This window comes from Neofelis nebulosa, chromosome 12 (assembly GCF_028018385.1).
Source record: "Neofelis nebulosa isolate mNeoNeb1 chromosome 12, mNeoNeb1.pri, whole genome shotgun sequence".
Taxonomy (NCBI): domain Eukaryota; kingdom Metazoa; phylum Chordata; class Mammalia; order Carnivora; family Felidae; genus Neofelis; species Neofelis nebulosa.
This window is the reverse complement of record NC_080793.1, coordinates 12,353,684-12,376,738: the sequence shown is the minus strand read 5'-3', so window position 1 is coordinate 12,376,738 and position 23,055 is coordinate 12,353,684. Positions and strand designations below refer to the sequence as shown.

At 38.9% G+C, this 23,055-nt stretch overlaps 1 protein-coding gene across 13 annotated transcripts in view; it reads right to left on the bottom strand.

Annotated features, from left to right (window-relative positions):
- The window catches only part of STRBP (spermatid perinuclear RNA binding protein), a 152,220-nt gene that overhangs the window by 63,940 nt on the left and 65,225 nt on the right, over nt 1-23,055 (bottom strand). For 12 of the 13 annotated variants that reach the window (XR_009251419.1, XR_009251420.1, XR_009251418.1 and 9 more), the window contains exons 2-3: nt 8,532-8,700; nt 4,646-4,866 (exon numbers count right to left, since the gene is read on the bottom strand). Coding sequence is in view for 8 of the 13 variants with exons in the window: in XM_058694203.1 (XP_058550186.1) it covers nt 4,646-4,866; nt 8,532-8,534 (224 nt within the window). In the remaining 5 variants the exon portion in view is untranslated. Of the gene's footprint in view, nt 1-4,645; nt 4,867-8,531; nt 8,701-23,055 lie in introns of those variants that run through there. The other variant, XM_058694210.1, reaches the window with a different exon arrangement.

Below are 23,055 nucleotides of genomic sequence, written 5' to 3'. Positions count from 1 at the left end.
AGGGACAAACTGTGTGTCACAAATTCTGATTTAAACTTCACAACAAATTTGCATTTAAAAGACAAGGAATGTGAATCTCAGAAAAGCTGACTAACTGTTCAAGTTCAGAGAGATGGTAAAACACAAAGCCTGGGTTCAAACTTAGGTTGGTGTAATCACAACACTCGGATTCTTTACATTGTTACGGTTGCTTCCCAAGTTCAGAGAAAGAAGAGGTCAAAATCAGAGAGGTCAAGCAAGGCAATCTGAAAGTCTGACTTCAGCAGTCTTGATACGGTTAAAGAGAGAAAAGGTCATTCTGGCTAGGGCAGAGAATCAGCAGAGTGGAGAGTGGAGAATGGAGAGTGGAGAATGGAGAGTGGAGAATGGAGAGTGGAGAGTGGAGAGTGGAGAGTGGAGAGTGGAGAGTGGAGAAGGAGAAAGGAGAAGGGAGAGAAACAAATTGTGGCAGTAGAAACAAGACAGGAATTAATCCAGACTGGTTAAGTGGCTGGCACACCTTAGAGATTCAATAAACATTAAATCAATAAAAAAACTATAAGGGTAGTACGAATACAGAAAGAAAAAGGGTTTTAAAGCAAGTGATCCAAATAGGAAATTATCTGATATTAAGAAGAGAGTCCATCGCCTTTGATTCTTTCTTCTTCTGTATCCCTGTCCTCTCATCTTCTCATTCTCCCCAAACTAGTAATAGTGATGAATTCTCCCTCCACAATCACCCTCAAACAAATGCCTTCAAACTAGCTTCTTTTCAGGCTCGAAGTGCCTCTCACCTAGACTACCTCAATAACCACCTCTTCATTGGCCTTAACGACTAACTTCTGCCACCTCCAATCTACTATATACAGTACACCACTACCAGAATAATCTTCCAACAGCACTGCATGGATGGCACTTTGCCTATTTCTTTCCAGGTGTCCCACTGAACACTTAAGTAAACATTTAGCATCCTGGGAGGCAACTGAGAAGACAACATGACTTCCTGGTCCAGATTCTGGCTCTGCCACTCACCATGGTGACACTAGGTAAATTACAAATTACCTGACTCTTCTGAACTTACTTTCTCATTTGTAAAACAGAAAAAAAATACCTTCCTTACAGAGTGGTTGGTACTAAGAATATCATGTAATTTAATGTAAGTAATGAACTTAGCCCAGATCCCGGCATATATTAATAGCTCAATAAACAACAGCTATCATTCCCTAAATGGTCCCGATGCTTTCTCACACCTAGATCTTTGCTGAGATTTTTTTCCCCCCACTTTTCAGCTGCTTACAGAAAACCTAGCCATCCTCTGAGCCTACTGCAGATGCTACTTCCTTCATCAAGTTTTTTCTGGTCCCCAGAACCAGCATACAATCTCTCCCTGATCTACATAGTCACAGAAATTTGAGACAAAGATGCTAAGAAAACTGGACCTGTGGTCCAACAGATGAAAAGGAATCCTGACTCCACCACACACACTCATTCACTGACCTAAAGGAAGTTAAAGTTTGTTAATGATTCTGAGCTACTCTTTTCATATGCAAATTTGAAGCAACTGAAAATTCTATAGTAAAATGGGGGCAGAAGAGGGAAACGATAATCACAGAGACTAACAGATTTGTCATAACATAATGTGAAAAACAGTCTGGTACAGTAATTGGCACTCAATAAATGCGAGCCATTATTAACTAACCACTATTACTTGCTACTTAAACTCTATACCATAATTAGGATACGCTTGGTCTTAGGCAGAAGACAACAAGACTGAGCAGAGAAATGAACTCCAACTTTAGTACTGAATTTAAATATAGGAGATATTGTAAAGCAAACACAGGGTGTTACTTAACATTAAGAACAGAGCCCTCATATTCCTAATAACATAAATAGTGGGACCTTTCTTTGACTTTTGAGTAGTCTGTAAAATGAGCACACGGCGGGGCACCTGGGTGGCTCAGTCAGTTAAGCGTCTGACTTAAGCACAGGTCATGATCTCATGAACTGTGAGTTTGAGCCCCGAGTCGGGCTCTGTGCTGAACAGCTCAGGGCCTGGAACCTGCTTCAGATTCTGTGTCTCGTTCTCTCTCTGCCCCTCCCCTGATTGCACTCTTTCTCTCAAAAATAAATAAACATTAAAAAAAGGTTTAAAAAAAAGAAAGAGTACACAGGTACAAGCTGCTTAACAGTGCCTGGCAATAGAAGGTGCTTAATAAATAGAAGCTAGCCCTCACCCACTTTGGTGCCCTCTATAGTAATTAGCATACATCAGCAGCTCAATTCGTGTTTATGATCAGAAAACAGCTCTGTTCCTGGAAGATGTGCCTGCCTCTGTTTTATACAAAATAAGGATCCAAACATTCTGCGCTCCCTGAGCTCTACCACATGGGAGGAACTGCAAAAAGTGCTCAGCCTGGGATTGTTCACAAAAGGGAAAGACTTTACAAAGACAGTCAAGAGTACCCACACACAGAGCTATATTTACAAGTCCAAATGAAAATGTGGAGCACATTATCTTTTAAAAACTTTTAAAAACACAGTGACCTGATCCAGTTAAGCAAAAGTCTGCTGGAACACTTTTCAAAAGTCTGTCCAGCTTTAAAAATAAACAACGGAAGAAGTATTAAGAAGGCCTGAATTCCAACAATAAATGAAACTCCACTTAAAAATGGGTAAGCATCTGGGGCACCTGGGTGGCTCAGTCAGTTAAGTGTCCGACTTCAGCTCAGGTCATGATCTCATGGTTTGTGGGTTTGAGCTCGGCATCAGGCTCTGACAGTTCAGAACCTGCTTCAGATTCTCTGTCTCGCTCTCTCTCTGCCCCTCCCCTGCACGCACTCTCTCTCTCTCAAAAATAAATAAACTTTTTTAAAAAAATGATGAATCGTCTGACTCTTGATCTCAGGGTTCCTGGGATAGAACCCCCCACTGGGCTCTGCACGACAGCCCAGAGACTGCTTGCGATTCTCTCACTGCAAAATGGTATGGGGCACCTGGGTGGCTCCATCGGTTGAGCATCCGACTCCAGCTGAGGTCATGATCTCACAGTCTGTGAGTTCGAGCCCCACGTCGGGCTCTGTGCTGATAGCTCAGAGCCTGGAGCCTGCTTCAGATTCTGTGTCTCCCTCTCTCTCTGCCCCTCCCCCACTCATGCTCTGTTTCCTTCAAAAATAAACATTAAAATTTTTTTAAATAGATAAATAAAAATAAAAATGGAAAAAAATGGCAAATTTTGTCATACACATTTCATCAAAATTTTAAAAAAGTTTTTGAAAGGGCATAAACACATTCCAAAGTACAATTTAAATATGGAGTGCATGACTATTCAATTTGCACAGAGACTGGGGCTAGATTACTGGATTCTACTACTAATTAACATAAGCCTCAAAATTTGGAAGTATCTACTTTAAAACCATAATATACAAGAAAAAAATTACTGCCAAGAACCTTCAAACTGACAAGGGTAGGACTATACACAATGTAGACATTACCTGCAAAGAGTTAACAAGGTTAAAGAATTATGTAGTTCGACTGAAAACTGAAACTGATTACCTTGCATCTGAAGATGAAACGGTCACACTGTCAGTGAAGAAAATCAATTTATCAATACTTCCCCACTATTCTTTATCTATTTATCACTTTTGTTTCTTTGTTTATTTCAGAGAGAGTGCGTGCACACAGAGGGAGAGGGAGAAAGAGAACCTTAAGCAGGCTCTGTGCTCAGCGTGGAGCCTGACGCAGGGCTCAATCCCACAACCTTGTGATCATGGTCTGATCCAGAATCAAGAGTCAGATGCTCAACCGACTGAGCCACCCAGGCATTCATCCTCTTATTTATCTAACACTTAGAAATGAAAGCTGAAGAAAAAATTCTATAACCTCCATGTTCAATTTATAAGTTGCAGCCAAAGCAATGCTCTTAATCCTATAAATACAGTAAGTCAAACGAGCTTCTCCTTTAAAGTAAATCATACTCGTTCCAATCATAATGACACTGCTCAAGACAAGAAGCTTACTATTACGGCACACAGAGTTCCATGATGTGACTACAGTTACCCTGCGGCTTCATCTAACTCATCTCTTACTATTGTTACAACACTGAGAATACTCTGCTATAAAGCTGAAGGCTCTGGCTCCCATTAGTCCTTCATTCATTCCTCAAATACCCAATGAGCATTTACTAAGTGCAAGACACTGCTGAACACTAGGAATCAACAAGGTAGATATGGTCAAAAATACATTTAGAAACACATTTTCCTGCATTCTCTCTTTTCCACCAGGATTTTTAAATACCTTTAAAAAAAAATGACATTTTATGATTTCCCCAGAGACCCAAAACACAACTATTTATTTCTGAATTTAGGAGGCTAAGCCAACACATGCAAAAGGTGACATTTCATAATCTCCAGAAATGACAGTTTTAAAGGGCTTGGTGCACTCTCAAAAGGCATCCTGAACAAGTCCATCTTCTTTTTCTGGTCTAATTATTATTCTTTTCTTGCTTTCGTTTCAAATGTAACTCAGAAAAATTCCACAAACATTTACTTCCTTGTCTACGGTCATATAAATGAGAAAACCTAAAGAACCTAACATAGCCCAGCGGAAGAGAACCCTGAGCTTTTCTGAGCGCTGCAGTAAAGCACCACAAAGGTCAGGCCACACTCACTTGGAATAGGTGTCTACGGCCTCATCCTTCTTCACTTCTGTCTCACCCTCTGCTTTTGTGCCTTTATTTGTTTCATCAAGCCAATCTGAGACATGTTTAAGAGCACATTCAACAGTAGACACCATATTCTGAACAGCTTCAAGTTCCTCTGGAGATGGATAGATTGTTGAATGTTTCACCATTACATGGCGATCATCATTGGCAAAAGATCTAATAGATCTCTGTCAGAAGAAGAAAGAAAACAATTACTTCAATACAAGGAATATTACCTGAAAAGTAGGATATGCAAATATTGAATATTTAAGTCAAATCACAGCATTAATTATCAAACTACTGTGAAACAATTAATGTTGAGACAATAAAAAAATTGCACAGGAATATGAAGAAAAACCTCATTCTACTAAACCACATCAGAAAATTAGAGATCCCAGGGCACTTGGGTGGCTCATTCGGTTAAGCATCCGACCTTAGCTCAGGTCATGATCTCACAGTTAGTGAGTTCAAGCCCCGAATTGGGCTCTCTGCTGTCAGGGCGAAGCCCACTTTGGGTTTTATGTCTCCCTCTCTCTCTGTCCATCCCCTACACCCTCTCTCACTCATGCCCTCAAAAATAAACATTAAAAAAAGAAAGAAAGAAAATTAGAGATCTTTCCTTCATGTTTTGGTTAAGATTCATCCAGGTTACTCTTGGTATAATGCACATTACCGTTTACCTCAAATCTAGTGTTTTGAATACCACTTCAAAAAAGGTCATCTGTATCACACATCATCTACGAGAAACAGATACTTCTTAGCTTTGAGAAAGTATCTAGAAATGCATGATGGTGACTCATGATAACCAGTCATTCCTTTCCAAATTGCTGAGGACTTTGGCACCTTAAAAAATTGAGATTTCATAATACAGTAATAATATAAAATAAAAAGTTATGTGTCAACACTATAGAAAAACTATGGATCACATTAGAAATCTATTTACTATTTGGCATTGAAACCTCTGGTGCAAGGCCTTGATTTTTAAAATAGATTTGTAGGAGACATTCCAAACTCCAGAATGGGGAAAATATATACTGCAAAAGAATCAACTTCCCAAAGTAATTTACAAATGTATTACATTCTCAATCAAAATCCCCTCAAGATAGATTTACTTAATACTCAACAAAAATCATTTTAAAGCTCCTTTGGGGGGGAAAAAAAAAAATCAATGAAACCATCAAGAAATATTCTACAAAGATGGATGAGTGGTATAATTACACGAAAACAAAATATCAAAAATTTAAAAAGCAATAATTGAAGTGACACGCTGGCCCAGAAATCAGTGGAGCAGATTAGAGCCTAGAAATAGAATGAATTTCATGAAAATTTAATAGACTATATCCTCCACACTCATGACTCACACTTCCAAAAACTTTTGAATATTTCCAAATTTACAAATACCATGAAGACACTTGTAACAGTACACTGCAAAATGAACAGGGATAAGATAGTTCAGTTTCCATAAAGCCCAAAGTATTCCATTTAAAGGGTGGCTATAGTGTCTTTATATGAACTTTTATGTGCTAGATGATAAATATTTTGTTGGTTTTTTTTAAATTTTTTTTTAACATTTATTCATTTTTGAGAGTTAGAGAGAGAGACAGAGCATGAGAGAGAGGGGCAGAGAGAGAGGGAGACACAGAATCCCAAGCAGTCTCCAGGCTCTGAGCCATCAGCACAGCGCCCAACACGGGGCTCGAACTCACAGGTTGCAAAATCATGACATGAACTGAAGTCGGACACTTAACCGACTGAGCTACCCAGGCTCCCCGATAAATATTTTGTTTTAAAGGCTACCACAAAATAAAAAATTCTCAATTCTTTATCAGTCCTGTCTCTTTTGTTTTGTTTTTGAGTATTAATGTTTAAAAATCATACTAATTTGGACACTAGTAAATACTATAGTATTACTGTCCCCTATAAAATGAAGCAAACTATAAAGGTAAATAATCCTTTGAAACCCTCAAATATAATAAAAGGATGAAAATCAATCACAAAGCTTTTTTTCTAGATAAAAACCATTTCTGTCCAGATTTTCTCCTTGCTCAAAGTTCACAACCAGTTTTCTAATTGGAGCCTTTTCCCACAAAGAAATAAACTTTTTCATCATTTCTTGAGATTTACTCTCATATCCCTAAATAAGTAATAAGAAAACAAAACAGACCTGTAACAAATTGGAGACGCTAAGTTGTTCTAGGGATAAATTATTAAATTACTTGATTTGCTCTTTAGACAAGAAGAAATTTACTAATTTTTTAGTTATGGATGGCCGCAGGCCATGGGAGGTAGGTGTTAACTTGGGATCTTCTCTGTTATTTAGTTATAGGGTGAGTTACTAAATTACTTAGTTAGCTAAATTACTCAGTCCTCCATACTGGCCTCACCTTAACAAAATTACATATCGCTACATACCACAAACCTTTGGTGTTTCTCTCACAAATAACATAGACTGGCAATGTTAAATCCAAGAATCTTAAATCCATGAGTCTACTGGATGTGACAGGACAAGCAGCGTGAAACAATGATGAATGGAAGAATAAGAGGTAGGACAAAAAAAGGGGGGGGGGGCATCTTATTTACCCTAACAAGGTCCAAATGGATTTGTTTAAAGATTTATACATTTAAATTGGAAAAGAACTATGCAGAAACAGAAAGTTACCATTCAAATCTAAGATCTAAGAAGTAAAGCAATAGCATTGGAAAACACCTACCAACCAATTAAATTACTACACCAGAAAATCTAAATTTAAAATGAATAAACTAGGAAAGGAATTTTTTTTATTAACTATGACAAGTAATATTAAAAAACATTTAAATTGTAAAAATATCAAGACTATAATAAATAAATGAGCTGAAGAGGCAAATATTTCATATTCGAGAAAACACCAAGTCCCAGTGTCCTTTCTTACATCTCAACTAAAACTAAATGACAGAGAAAATCCCAAGTTAACTAACATTTGCCCCACCATCCAGAACTAAAATATTTGGAGAATTTCTATTCTAAAGAGGAAATCAACTAAGTTATAATCCCTAGAACAAATTTTTAAAAAATCAACTAACACTTAAAGAAATACCATCAGGCTTGCTAAACAACATATTTCAAACATACTGATGATTAATATTTTTGTGCTTTTTCTCCCACTTATAACATCTTTTTTAAGCCTTTTCTCACTTATACTTAGGGAAAAAATTCACACAACATCCTCCAGAACCAAAATACTAGAGGAAAAAATTCAACACATTTTACCAGTTAATACACTAGGCACCAAAGGCTATGATCTCATTTAACATCTCATTTGAGTATGAACTTCCCACAAAAAGCAAGGTTTCTTGAGAGAAGATTCAGTGCCCCCAATACACTTAACACTTGATCCTGTTACTTTGAAAGCATGTGGGAAAAGGTGACTTTTTGAGTTCAATACTCAAACTTCATAAACTCCTACACCATTCACATCACTCATTAAAGGACTGGTTCAAGATTTTTAATTTCCACTGGAAAAAACTAAACTTCAGAGAAACGACTAGTGAAAAATTACATAATTTCAAGTTCAAGGTCACCTAAGCCATCCTCCTATCAGTTTGCTAACACCAGTTTTATTAGAAAATATTATTTATGAGTATTTAATAATTTATGGCCTGAAGGCTCATGGGGCTCCATCTTGTGGTTTAAAGGGCTCATAATAAATCTGAACTCACTGGCTTTGCTTAAATAGCGGAGGGCCATCTTTATCTGATGCACGAGAGCCAAAGTTTAACACCATTGTTTTTTACTTGCCCTCGTCATTAACATTTCCGATTTTAAACTAATTGGAATTTATTAGAACTAAATTAAGGAAACATGAATAATACCTACCATGGTTTCCTATAGTGTTTTAGCTTCTTTTTCCAATCCTTTCCCCACTTTCTTGTCGTCTTCACTAGACACTGTTTTGTGTGACAGTACCTCCTCATAAGCCTGAGTCCCCTGACAGCTCAGAGACAATATGGCAAAGGTGTTTGAAGACTTATTCTCTGGAATACACCTGCAAGACAAAAAGAAAAACAACTTTTCAAAAATGCTTATTTACAAGCAGTTTCATATCCGAATGTGGAGCTTCTAAACATGCGTATTGACTAAAAAGAAATAATCTTTATAGAGGAAAATGACCTCATTTCAAACAAAAGCTAAACGTATCTTTTGAAGGCCTGGGGCCGAGAGCCTAAGTGATATGGCCAAAAAAGTAACCCCCCTGGTAGCCACAGTGCGGCAGCTGGCTGACTCATACTCAGTGAGATAAATACATTAACAGACACAGATTCAGTAAAGAAGTGTTACCTGAAGGGTGGCTCAGTCGGTTGAGTGTCCGACTCAGCTCAGGTCATGATCTCAGGGTTCATGAAATTGAGCCCCAGGTTGGGCTCTGTGCTGACAGCACAGAACCTGCTTGGGATTTTCTCTCTCTCCCACTCTCTCTGCCTGGCCCAGGCTCGCTCTCTTTCTCTCTCTCAAAGTAAGTAAACTTAAAAAAAAATTTTTTAATAATAATAAAATTAAAAGTTTTTTAGAATAAAAAATAAAGAAGTACTACCTGAAAAAGTACTACCACTACTGGTGGCAACAATGTTGCAATTAATCATAAGACTTTCAATTAGAGATTGGCATTAGCCACAGGGCGCCTGGGTGGCTCAGTCAGTTGAGCTTCCGACTTCAGCTCAGGTCATGTGATCTTGTTCTAGTTCATGGGTTCGAGCCTTGTGTCTGGGCTCTGAGCTGACAGCTCAGAGTCTGGAGCCTGATTTGGAGTCTGTATTTCCTTCTCACTCTGCCCTACCCCCACTCATGCTCTGTCCCTGTCTCTTAAAAAAAATAAAATTTTTTTAAAAATTAAAAAAAAAAAGAAATTAGCATTAGCCAGACCTATTCAAAAAGTAGATAATCCACCTGAAAATATAATACCACCATTAATTGAAATCATGAAGCTTTTCCATTTGATGTTGCCATCAGACAGTACATGTTGGCACAATGTTTCTTCTTTAATCATTTTTAGGCCTAAAATTCAGAATGCTTTTTTGGCTCTGTTCCCCTAACTCCTGAGAGACCCTGCTCCCAGATTTTAGCCTATATGTGCTATTATGCCAAATTCAATATTCACTAGATCCTGACTTCATTACCCATGGATGACTGTAGTCAAAATCCCACCGTATATTTCTGCCCAGAGACTTAATTACTATTACCCCTTTATTCCATCTTTATGAGATTTTATTCCAGATAAGGTAAAAGTAAACTCTTCTGAGCACTGATGAAATCCTTATAAATTATAAGCCAAGATGTTTAAAAAAAAAAAAAAAACAGAGAGTAACTATCAAAACAGAACACATGATTACCTACGTGGATATCAGGGATATCAGAAGTTATTTACACACCACAAAATAAACACAAAAAATAGCTTCCTCTTCATCTCAGTATCTTTCCTTTAAATTTCCTTTAAATAAGGAACTTCCCCCACCCCATATTTTTGCCTGTAACAGTTTCCGAATACTATCAGTTGTTCCCTTAAAGAAAAACAAATCCTTTTTGAATTTTTGGGACTAGGAAAGTTAGAGGTGTAACATAACACTCCCCAATACTGCACATTAAAAAACAAACCCACAATTTTAGTCAAATGATACTCAGCTGTGACCTACATGCAAAACTATTCATATCCTGTAACCAACTTCCCTGACTCCACAAAATCCACCTGAAATAAGCTGAAGCTTGATTTAAAAACAAAAACAAAAACAAAAGATTATGTAACTGAACTCATCAATGGGGTTTACTTTATCACACATAACACACAATGGAGAGAACACAGACATGCTACAATTCTTAGGGTCTTTTCATACAAAGAAGTTAAGAAACATGATCCCATGGTAAGATATGTCTCAAAGGTCCTTTTGTATACAGATCGTACTACACAAGTTAAGTCTGGCCATTTCCCATTCCCAACCCTGCTCCACCATTCTAGCAGATTCAACCATTTAGTATTTAGCTGTGAATCCAGCAGCCAAAAAAGATTGCTATGTGTTCAGCTGAGAACTGATAGCAAAGTTCACGTGCTTCACTCTAAAAAAGTAAGGCCAAAAATTCAACCATATTAAGATGGCAGACTGAAAGCAAGGAAGAATGCTGAGAAAAAGCTGGGGCGCCTGGGTGGCTCAGTCGGTTAAGCGTCCGACTTCAACTCAGGTCATGATCTCATGGTGCGTGGGTCGGAGCCCCACATGGGGCTCTGTGCTGACAGCTCGGAGCCCGGAGCCTGCTTCGGATTCTGTGTCTCCCTCACTCTCTGCCCCTCCCCCACTCACATTCACTCTCTCTCCCTCTCTCTCAAAAGTAAACACTAAAAAAATTAATTGTTTGGGCGCCTGGGTGGCTCAGTCAGTTAATGTCCAACTTCTGCTCAGGTCGTGATCTCATGGTTCGGGGGTTTGGGCCCCACATTGGGCTCTGTGCTGACAGCTCAGAGCCTGGAGCGTACATTGGATTCTAGCTCTCCTTCTCTCTCTCTGCCTCTCCCCTGCTTGTGCTCGCTCGCTGTCTCTCTCTCTCTAAAAAATAAACATTAAAAAGAAAGGTGATGTTAGTGGAGAAACTGTGGATCACCAGTGTCAAAATACAGCATTCCTCAGTCATTTAGCACAGAGAGTAACCACCCTATGCATGCATCAGGCAGCTCGAGGAACTTCAGGACTTATAGCACAGTTCAACAATCCATGATAAAAGCAACGTTCTGCTGGTGCTGTAAAAGCAACTTAGAAATCGTCTGGCCCAACGCCACCCACCCCTCAGCTTACAAAAGAACTATAGATATTAAGGGCCATACAACTAATCAAGGACAAAGGCCTCCTGGTCCCAAACCAAACTCAGAGTCAAGAGTTTTTCTCAAAACAAAACAAAACAAAACAAACAAACAAAAACAATTAACAGATAAAATTCTGGCCTTGAAATAAAAAAAACTCAACTTTGCCACTTAATAGCTAAGTGACTTTAGAAAGTTACATGACTCAGAAAATAATTTCATTTCTTTGGGTCTCAGTTTCTTTTATCTATGAAATGAAATTCTGCTACTAATTAAAAAGGTAACATTTATGTAACTCATATTCTGTACCAGGCACTGTTCAAAGAGCTTTTCATATATTAACTCATTTAATCCTCAAAATTTCAATTACCAGCTCCATTTAACACATAAGGAAACTAGAGCATAAAGAGGTAATATAACCTAATTGAAAACACAAAGCAAAAGTACACAGTAAAGCCAATTTAAACCTAGACAATCTTCAATAATATTTTCACTCGAAAGGCACTTACACTTATGTTAGGGGCTAAACTTTAGCAATCTCAAAAAAATCTGTCTATGTGAATTACCAAGTCTATATAGCACACAGGCTTTTGAGCCAAATGGGCCTAGACTAAAGCACCTGATTTGCCATGTCACTTCTCTGAGCCAGAGGTTTTCCACGTGTGCAATGGGGGAAATAGGATCTACCTCAAACTAAATGAAAAATACCTAAGAGTATTTGCCAAACAGTACACGCTCAATAAATGGCTTTAGGAGGGAGGGGGAAAAAAGCCCTCAAATATCAAATAAAACATTTTGTTAACACATGAGTTATGTATACATTTAAAAACAGAGCATAGGAAAATATTAGGTGTGCTCTACTTATTAAATAAGAGCAGCTTTATGCAGCAGGTGGAATGTATATGTATAAACATGTGCATGTGTTTCACTTTTTTAATCAAGCACTGCTTTTTCTTTTCTTTTTTTAATAGAGAAGGACAGTTACTATTCTTTTTGTTTAATGTCTGTCTGTTTTGAGAGAGAGAGAGAGATATTGAGAGAGAGGTAGATACAGGAGAGACAGAATCCCAAGCACATTCCATGCTGTCAGTGCACAGCCTGACACAGGGCTCAATCCCACAAACCGCGAGATCATGACCTGAGCCAAAATCAAGAGTCAGATGCTTAAACTAAATGAGACCCCCAGGTGCCCCAGCTACTGGGGATTCAAGCACTGCTTTTTCAAACAGTGGATTTTTTTCAGAGTTTCAGGTTTATAGAAAAATTGGGTGAAAAATAGAGAAAATCCTATGTACCCCTTCTCCATACCACACACATACAGTTTCCCTTATTATTAACATCTTACATCAGTGTGATACATTTGTTACAACTGCTGAACAACCAATGTTTATGCAACACTATTAAAGTCCATAATTTACATTAGGGTTCTCTTTGTGTTGTACATTCTAGTTTTGACAAATGTATAATGACATGCATCCACCATTACAGAATCATACAGAACAGCTTCACTGCCCTAAAAATCCCATGTTCCACCTATTCAAACCCTCCTTCTTCCAAATGTCATATAGTTAAAATCATACAGTATGTAGTCTTTTCAGATTGGCCTTTTTGATTTAGCAATATGCATTTAAGATTCCTCCATGAGTTGACATTTCTTTTTATCACTGAATAATATTCCAGTGTCCGGATGGACCACAGTTTTTTATCCATTCACCTACTTTAGGACATCTCGGTTGCTTCCAAGTTTTAGCAATTATGAACAAAGATGCTATAAACATTCGTATGCAGATTTTTGCGTAGACACAGGTTTTCAACCCATTTGGGTAAATACCAAGCAGAACGATTATGGGATCATATGGCAAGACAATGTTTAATTTAGCTTTGTGAGAAACTTCCAGACTCTCTTTCATCCAACACAATTGTACCATTTTACATCCCCACCAGCAGTAAATGAGCCCCTACTGCTCCACATCCTCATCAGCATTTGGTGTTGTCAAAGTTTGGGACTTGAGCCCTTCTAATAGGTGTGCAGTGGTATCTCACTGTTGCTTAATTTGAAATTCCCTGATGACACAGGATGTTGAGTATCTTTTCATATGCTTATTTGCCATCTGTACATCTTTGGTAAGGTGGCCTGTTCAAATCTTCTATCCATTTTTTTTTTTTTTATTGGGTTGTCTGTTTTCTTGGTCTTTAGTTTTAAGAGTTCTTTTCATTCTCTTAATAGTCTCTCGTTGAGCAGAAGTTTTTAATTTTAATGAAGTCCAACTCATCAACTTTTTCTTTCATGGATTACACTCTTGGTGGTGATGTTACATCTTTTGTAACTGACCTTGAAAGGTAAAAGGTTTTGGGGCACCTGGGTGGTTCAGTCAGTTAAGAGTCCCACTCAGGCCTCAGAGGCTCAGGTCATGATTTCACAGTCATGAGACCGAGCCCTGCATCAGGCTGCATGCTCTGCTCTCTCAAAAATAAATACACTTAAAAAAAAAAAAAAAAAAAGAAGAAGAAGAAGAAGAAGAAGAAGGATGGGGCACCTGGGGGGCTCAGCTGGCTAAGAGTCCAACTCTTGGTTTAGGCTCAGGTCATGATTTCATTCATGAGACCAAGCCCCATGTCAAGCTAAGAGCAGAGCATAGGGCCTGGTTGGGATTCTCTCTCCTCCCCCTTCTCTCTCTGCCCCTCTGTCCCTCTCAAAAATAAACAAACTTAAAAGAAAGGAAAAGGATAGGGCTCCTGGGTGGCTCAGTTGGTTCTATGTCCAACTCCTGATTTCGGCTCAAGGCATGATCTCACCGTTTGTGGGTTCGAGCTCTGAATGGGGCTCTGTGCTGACAGTGCGGTTCTCTCTCTCTCTCTCTCTGCCTTTCTTTCTGCCCCTCCCCTGCTCACCCATGTGCTCACTCTCTCCCTCTCTCTCAAAATAAATCAGTAAATTGTAAAAAAAAAAAGAAGAAAAAAGAAAAAAAGATGGGTACGGTAAAATTAGAAAAAGACCTCACTGATACGCCAAGATCACTTTAAGATAATGAGATTCACAAGCAAATACATATGTACTAATTAACTGTCTATTCTGTACCCAGCACCATGCTTGGGAATACAACAGGGTATGAATCAACTCAGACACACAAAGAGCAAATACTCCTCCCCCAAATACCTTCAAATAAACTTTCTCTACATGGTGGTACGGAGTTTATATATAATACTCACACAAAAAGAACACCGAATTTCAGGAGTGCCTGGGCGGCTCAGTTGGTTAAGCATCTGACTTCAGCTCACGTCACGATCTCACAGTTCATGAGTTCAAGCCCTGCATCAGTCTGTTTGCTCTCAGCATGAAGCCTGCTTTGGATTCTTGTCCCCCTCACACTCTGCCCCTCCCCCCCCCACACATTTTCTCTCTCTCTCTCTCTCATACACACACACACACACAAATAAAAATAACACTGAATTTCACAATGTTCCTCTGGAAATTCTCTTTTATTTTCTACATAAAAAAGGTACATGAGGAAAAACCAAAAAACCTACAAATTACATATACCTAGTCCAAAAATCTAGCTTTTCATCCTTACCCAAAATACCTAGAATGATGGAAAAGCTCAATCCCACCGTGTCATTTGAAGCCTTGCAACACTGGGCTCAGGTGAAAAGGTCCTTTATCAACTAACAGGATTTGTTTTTAAGATTTTATTTATTTTTTAAGTTTATTTATTTTGAGAGAGAGAGAATCCTAAGCAGGTGCCATGAAATCAGCACAGAGCCCAATGTGGGGCTCAAACTCACAAACCATGAGATCATGACCCAAGCCTAAACCAAGAGCCGGACATTCAAGTGACTAAGCCAGCCAGGCACTCATTCCCAATTAACAGTTTAAACAAGAGTGGTACCCATGGCTACAATCCTAACATAGAATGGGCTGTAGGAGGGGCGCCTGGGTGGCTCAGTCGGTTGGGCGTCCAAATTCGGCTCAGGTCATGATCTCATGGTCTGTGAGTTCAAGCCCCGTGTCGGGCTCTGTGCTGACAGATCAGAACCTAGAGCCTGCTTCGGATTCTGTGTCTCCCTCTGTCTCTGCTCTTCTCCCGCTTGTGCTCTGTCTCTCTCAAAAATAAACATCAAAAAAAAAAAAAAAAGAAAAGAAAAGAAAAAAGAATGGGCTGTAGGAGCTAGCTACATTGAACCAGAACACTTTCTGAATACTTACTGTCCCTGAGCAAGATGAAAAAGATGTTAGCAAGTAACCAGAGTGGTAACAGGAAAACATCTCCTCACTGAAACAGACACCAGTCCTTTCCAATCCTTGACAGAACAGTTACATGACAGAACTGTAGCCACCCAGTTAGATGGCTTGTTTGGTGAAAGAACCAACAGTTCAATGCATCTCAGCAAGTCTTTATTTGAGCACCTATAATATGCCAGCCAATATTCTAGGCTCTTAGGATGTAGCAGTGAACAAGACAGACAAAAATCCCTACCTTTGTTATTTAAGAGCAGAGAGGGAAAAACAACAAAGCCATAAGTACAAAACTAAGTAAATTAAACTATGTTAGAAGGTGTGAAGTACTATGAAAAAGAAAGAAGGGGGCAGTGCAAGTGCATTAAGGCAGTATACGAGGGGAAATGCAACGTTGCAGATGGTCAGCCCTTACTGAGGAGACACCTGAGCAAAGAATTGACGAAGTAAGGGAGTCAGCCAAGCACACATGTATGGAATGAGCAATCCTGGCAGGGAAAGGAAGAATGTGCCTGGTGAGGTGGAGAACTAGGAGCCCAAAGTCAGCGGAGGGCTAGAGAAGGATAAGTAGAGGGAGAAAAGGGTAGCAAGGACAGAGCGGTAAGAGTGAGGACCAGATCACTTAGGACAGAGGATGACAAATGTTTTCTTTAAAGGACTAGATATTAAATAGTTTAGGCTTTTCAAGCTGTAAGGTCCTTACCACTCAATTCTTCCTTTGCAGTGCAAATATAGCCACAGATAAGATGTGAACAAATGAGACTGGCTGTGTTCCAATAAAACTTTATTTACAGGCACAGATATCTTGATTTCATATGATGTTCACCTCACAAATATCAATTTTTTTTTTTATTTTTTAAGGATTTAAAAATATAAAAACCATTTTAGCTTGCAGGTCATACAAAAACAGGCAGTAGGCCAAATTTGGTCCGTGGGCGATAGTCTGTCAGCTCCTGAAACAGGGGGTCCTTCTAGTCACTTTAAAGACTGTGGCTTTCACTATGAGATGGGGAACCCTTACAGGGTTTTGAGCAGAGAAGTGATAATTATCAGACTCATATTTTTATTTATTTTTTTTAATGTTTATTTTGAGAGAGAAAGTGCGTGCTTGCACAAGCAGGGGAGGGGCACAGAGGTGGAGAAGAGGGAGAGAATCCCAAGCAGATCCCACACTGTCAGCACAAAGCCCGACACAGGGCTCTATCTCATGAACCTAGAGATCATGATCTGAGCCGAGATCTAAGAGTTGAGACGCTTAACGAACTAAGCCACCCAAGTGCCCCTTTTAAAAGATCACTATGACTGCCATGTGGAAACACATAATAGAGAGGACAAGGGTGGAAGAATGGAAACCACTGGGAAGTTAGTGATCAGATTATGCATATATTCTGAAAGGAAAGATGACGGGACTTAGCAAAACGGATGTGTGAGTGTGCGGGAACTGGAAGCATCAGGACCAACATCAAGGTTTTTGGCCTGAGCAGATGAGTTAGGATACGTGCAGGGAGAGCAAGTTTTGGGATTAAGATCAGGAATTCGGCTTTGTACATGCTGAATCCCAGACACTGATTAGATATTTTAAGTAGTCAACTGGGTATTAACTTAGAGTTTAGAAGAGAGGTCTGAATCAAGATATAAATTTGGTAATTTTCAGGATAAAGGCAGAATGTAAAGCCACAAGACCACCAAGAGAGTAAGTATACTAATGAATGGGAGAGAGCAGAAGGAAGAGGCACAACTACAGTCAGAGAAGGAGTGGCCTGATAGGTAGGAGGTAAATAAAGTAGGACTGTGCTATTCTGGGGGTGCCTGGCTGGATCAGTTGGTAAAGCAAGCAACTCTAAATCTCAGGGTCGTGAGTCTGGGCCCCACATTGGGTACAGAGATTATTTAAAACATAAACAAACAAACTTAAAAAAAAAAACAAAACTGTGCTGTTCTGAAAGCCAAGTAAGGAAAACTTGTAAGACAAGCACTTTGAATTAAAAACAGGAAAAGGGATAGAGCATGAAAATGGAAATCCTGAGTTCTGCTCCTTGCTTTACTACAAAGGATGTTTCTAACTCAAAGATACCTGTATTCTCAAGTCCCGTATACTACAGTATCGAGTTTTGCCGTGTTTTACCATTTATAGGAACTTATCCTCTCCTACACTATTCTCTCTCCACTCCAGCCCTTCTTTATGGGAAAGTTTACCTAGAAAATATCACATTCCCCTCCAAAACCTTCAATGACTAATCATTACCCAAGCAACCGGCATTCTATTCATCCACTCTGTGTGGCACCAAGGTCCTCCATAATACAACACTAATGTAATTCATTCCATCCTTTCTCTCACCACTGCAGTTCCAGCCAAAATGAGAATAATGACTCTTCCCCCAAACACCTTGCAATGTGCTAGCGCTAAGCTTTAAGTTAAACGTTTCCCTTATGTGGACCGCAACCTCTACTCCACCATGAATTTGTCATTGTTCTATTTATTCATCAACTGTCCCATCTCAAATATAGCCCTCCATGAAGCTTTATCCAGTGCTTGAGTTGAATATAATTCCTCTTTCTTTGAGCCATCCAGCATTTTTTCAACGTCCTAATACTCAGCTTCAGTTATTTTTATCACAAGCTCCTGAATGAAATAACTTACCTTTATCTCCATAGCACCTAGTACAATGACCTGCACTCAAGAGAGGCTCAATAAAAATGTGAATTCAACCCCGGATTTATCTTTCCTTAGGGAGCACCTAACTGAAGAATCCAAGAAGTTTCCATCTGAAAGGTCACCATCTCTTCCCTTATCTCCATGGGAGATCATCATCTCAGTCATCAACACAGTGACTTACAGGGAATTTCTGACTCTTCCTCCATAAGCACAAATTCTATTATTTACTTGACTTATTTCACCCATCTTGGATTAATTCCCCAAACCCTCTCCCATTCCTTCAGGACTTTACTACTTAGCTCACTGACACACAATCAACTTCTACTCCTGGCATAATTCTTAGCAATCTCAATAACCACACAGATGATCCTTCTAAAATTCTGGACTCTCCATTCCTTGTTTTCCTTTCCTTGCATGTTTTCATCTTCTTTCCTACTTTAGACAACCACTCTCCACCAACGCCGGTAATCCCCTAATCCTACCACCTTTCACGATCCCTCACCCTTTTCATGCCCTCACTTCTATCCTTAGCCAACTGAAATTACACAATCCATTATGTGTCACTCATTTACATCAGCAACTCCCTTTGTTATCCTCTCCCGGCAAAACTCCAACTCTGCTTAAATCCAACTCTCCAGGTTACGCCACACCGATAACCCTGGACAAACGGATATGACTAGGGAGGGAAAAAAAAAACAACACACAATTGTGTTTATTGGTTGTTTTCTAAATTCATGATCAATCCTCAAAAGGCCCAATAATCAACAGTTCTCAAACAGTGATGGTACTGCAACCCTGTGGGATTTGAAAATGTGAGGTAGAGTTTCCTGGTTTTCATAATGACTAGGTGAGTAATCCCAACATTTGGTATCCTGGGATGCTAACCATCCTGCAATGTCCAAGAAGCCCCATTGAAAAAAATAAAACTCATTCACTTTATTACTGATTATTTCCAATCTTCTCTTCTCTTTTCAAATGCCTGTACCTCCCTCCCATATCCTCACACGACTGCTCATCCTGCTTTCTACTTCATGCAAAATACCAACCTTGCTGCATCTTTTCCCATATATTGTTCTTCCTTGTTACTATGAATGAACTGTTCCTATTCCTATTTAATCGAGAGCTCTCAACTCAAACCCTCTTAGAACCCATCTCCTTTTGCCTACTCAAGAATATAGCTCCAGTAATCACTCCCTCTGCTCTCTGTCTCGCATAACTTTCCTTGATCTCTAGCTCCCCACACCCAATTCTCTGCCCTTTTTAAAGCAGAATTCTCTGATTACACTTCTGTTTCCATTTCCTCACCTCCCATTCTCTCTTAAATTCACCCCAATCAGCCTCTCACACCAATGCTCTACTGAAACAGTTCATGCCAAGGTCCCCTAGGACTCCCATAGTGTTTAAATACTGTGAACAATTCTCAGTCCTCACCTCAGCTGACCTCTCAGCAACAGGTGACATAGCTGACTGTTCCCTACTCGAAACATTTTACTTCCCTTGGCTTCCATCCAGTACTCTACTCTTAGTTCTCTTCCTACTTCATAAATTACTCCACTGGCTCCTTTCTTTCTTATCTCCAGAGCCTCTGACTGCTGGAATGCAGCTGGACTCAGCCCTCACACTGAATCCCTTCACCACTGTACCTGCACTCATTTGGCAATCTCACTCAGGCTTGAGGCTTTAAATACCACCTATACACTGAGGGCAACCGAGTTTATATCACCCTTAGTTCTAGACTCACACTCAAATACATAATCAACATATCCACCTGGATGTCTAATAAAAGTTTTAAATATGCCCCAAATTAATTCCTGACCCATCCCCCCCAAAAAAACACAAAACTTTACTTTGCTCCTTCCAGTGTTCCCTCTCTCAAGAGAAGGCAACTACTCCTTCTGATAGCTTATCTCAAAAAGAGTCATCCTTGACAGCTCTCTTCCTGCCACACCCCACATCTAATCCATCACCAAATCTTTCACTTTTACCTTGTTCTCTTTACCTAGAGCAATAGCATCCACAGTGTTCCCTTTAAAATTTAAATTAGGTCATATCATGCTTTGCTCAAAACCTTCCAAGGGCTTGGTCTCTGTTTAAACACCTCTCTAACGGCCTACAAATCCCTAATAATCTGATTCCCCTGAACTTCTTGGCCTCCTCCCCTACTGCTCCCCCTTCACTGTGTTCCATCCACACTGGTAGCCTTGCTGTTTCTTAAACAAGTCACACATTCCCCTCCTCAGAGCCTCGACATTTGCTATTTATTATCACAGATATGCACATACCTCTTTACGTCTTCAGTTGTCTTCTTAAACATCCTTACTACGAGCCCATCCCTGATCATCATATATAGCATAGCAACCCCTCCTCCAGGACTTCTCTGACCCTGTTTATATCTCTCCATAGGATTTATCACTGGCATATCTTTGCTTACTGTTTTGTACACCTAGAGCAATGCTTGGCACAAAGGAGAAACTCAAATGAATTTCTCAAAGTAATTTCTTCATACGGCATCATAGTCAATGTTCACAATCCCCTGAAAAGTAGTAAGATATGGAATTAATGGTATAATTTATTTTATAATCTTTAAAAATATGAAAGCACTGGGGCGCCTGGGTGGCTCAGTTGGTTGAGCGTCCTACTTCCGCTCAGGTCATGATCTCAAGGCTTGTGAGTTCGAGCCCCGCGTCGGGCCCTATGCTGACAGCTCAAAGCCTGGAGCCTGCTTCAGAGTCTGTGTTTCCCTCTCTTTCTGCCCCTCCCCCACTCATGCTCTCTCTCCATCTCAAAAATAAATAAACATTAAAAAATTTTTTTAAATATGAAAGCACAAATATACAAAAATGTTAAATAATTTGTCTATGATCATACACCAGCAGAGCCATCTCTACAACTGAGATTGGGTCTCTAGCATTTTCCAATTCACATTACTGTGGCCATGAATAAATCAAAGAGCAGGTGTATATTTAATTTTGCATGGTAATCTTTAAAAGCTCAGCCTGGAGTGCCTGGCTGGTTAAGTTGGTGGATGTACAACTCTTCATCTCAAGGCTGTGAGTTCAAACCCCACACTGCATGTGGAGCCGACTTAAAAAAAAAAAAAAAAAAATTAATTAAAAAAAAATTCAAAGCTCAACCTGAAATCTAGTCCTTTATACCACAATCAAACATGAAGTAGTACCTAACTGTACATGCCTCAGTGGCTATTTATTTTCTTCCCACTAAAAGGCTGTGATAGCATCAGGCTATTTGAAATTTACATATCTTATTGTGACAATTCTGATCAAAAGGAAAAGAGAGCAATGAATGTGCCAAGAAACAGTTAAGTATTCAAGTATTCTCTATCCTTCCATGCCCAACGCAGCACACTTAACTCTGAAGGGTAAGCCAGCACCTTGGTAATAAACAAGCTTCAAAGGGTATCTTTGGTTCTCAAAAGACTTTTTGTTGCCGTTGTACAGAACAGAGCATGGCAATGAAACTGTATCTGGAAAGAGAATGGACATGATTATTTTTCTTAATTAGTTAAGCTTGCAAAACCACCTCAGAACCTGCAATCTAGTTATAAGCAGTCATTTGGTGTTTTAAAAATCACCAATTTTAAAACAAATAGAAGTCATTCTTCACCTTGGCAAAATAAACAATTGGTTTAGTCTCAAAAAAATGCATATCTTCACCAAGTATTATGTCAATACAGAAAAACTTTTCATATGTAACAGTACTAAAAATTAAGAAACAGATTAGATCCTTTAGTAATATAATAATTTAATTTCTAGACTCTTGCCAACACTCATTCTCCTCTTTCTGGCATCCTCTGCCACAGTTGAAACTGTGTATCTAGGTCAGAAAAGACAAGTAGCTTTTCAGAACAGTTCAATATCTTTGGCACAAGTGTTGATATTATAATTCAATCCTTTCACAAACTCCTTTTAAAATACACTATGATGTAAATTACAAGATTAGTACTGTACAGACAGTAGTCTAATATTTAAGAAAGCCACTGAAACAAATACTTTAAAATGCTAGATTTAGAAAACCGATACAGGTCGTGAGTTTGAGCCCCACGTTGGTGTAGAGATTACTAAAAAGTAAGCAAATAAACCAAAAAACAAAACAATAAAGCTGATAGAGGTAATGAGCTACAAAACAATATAAGGTAGGCAATACAATGTAATTCATATTAGAGCAATGGGTTTAGGGTAAGAAGATCTGCCTTCAAATTCCAGCTCTGCTACTAATAAACTGGCCAATTTTGAACAAATCTCAACCTCTCTGAGCCTCAATTCCTTCAGTTATAAAGTAAAAGGGTTAGACTACACCTAGATTACTTTTTAGGTACTGTCTTTAAACATGATTCTGTAATAAAAATAGAAATCTACAAGTACATTTTATATGAGACAGATTAAACTTAATCCTTAAAAGTTTATGTTTTTACAATGTAATCATATTTTAAATATTATAGATAAAACTAAAAATGAGATAGGTGAGAAAATTTGAACATGGAGTAATTTGTCAACATTATGGAATTAGTTCTAGAGGGTGACAATGGTATTATATAGGTTTCTCTTGGTGGGGGTATTCATATCTAATTTGAGAGATATTTACAGATGAAATTATATGAAAATCTGGGATTTTCTTCAAAGTAATGTAGTTGAGGGATAGTGAAGTAAGA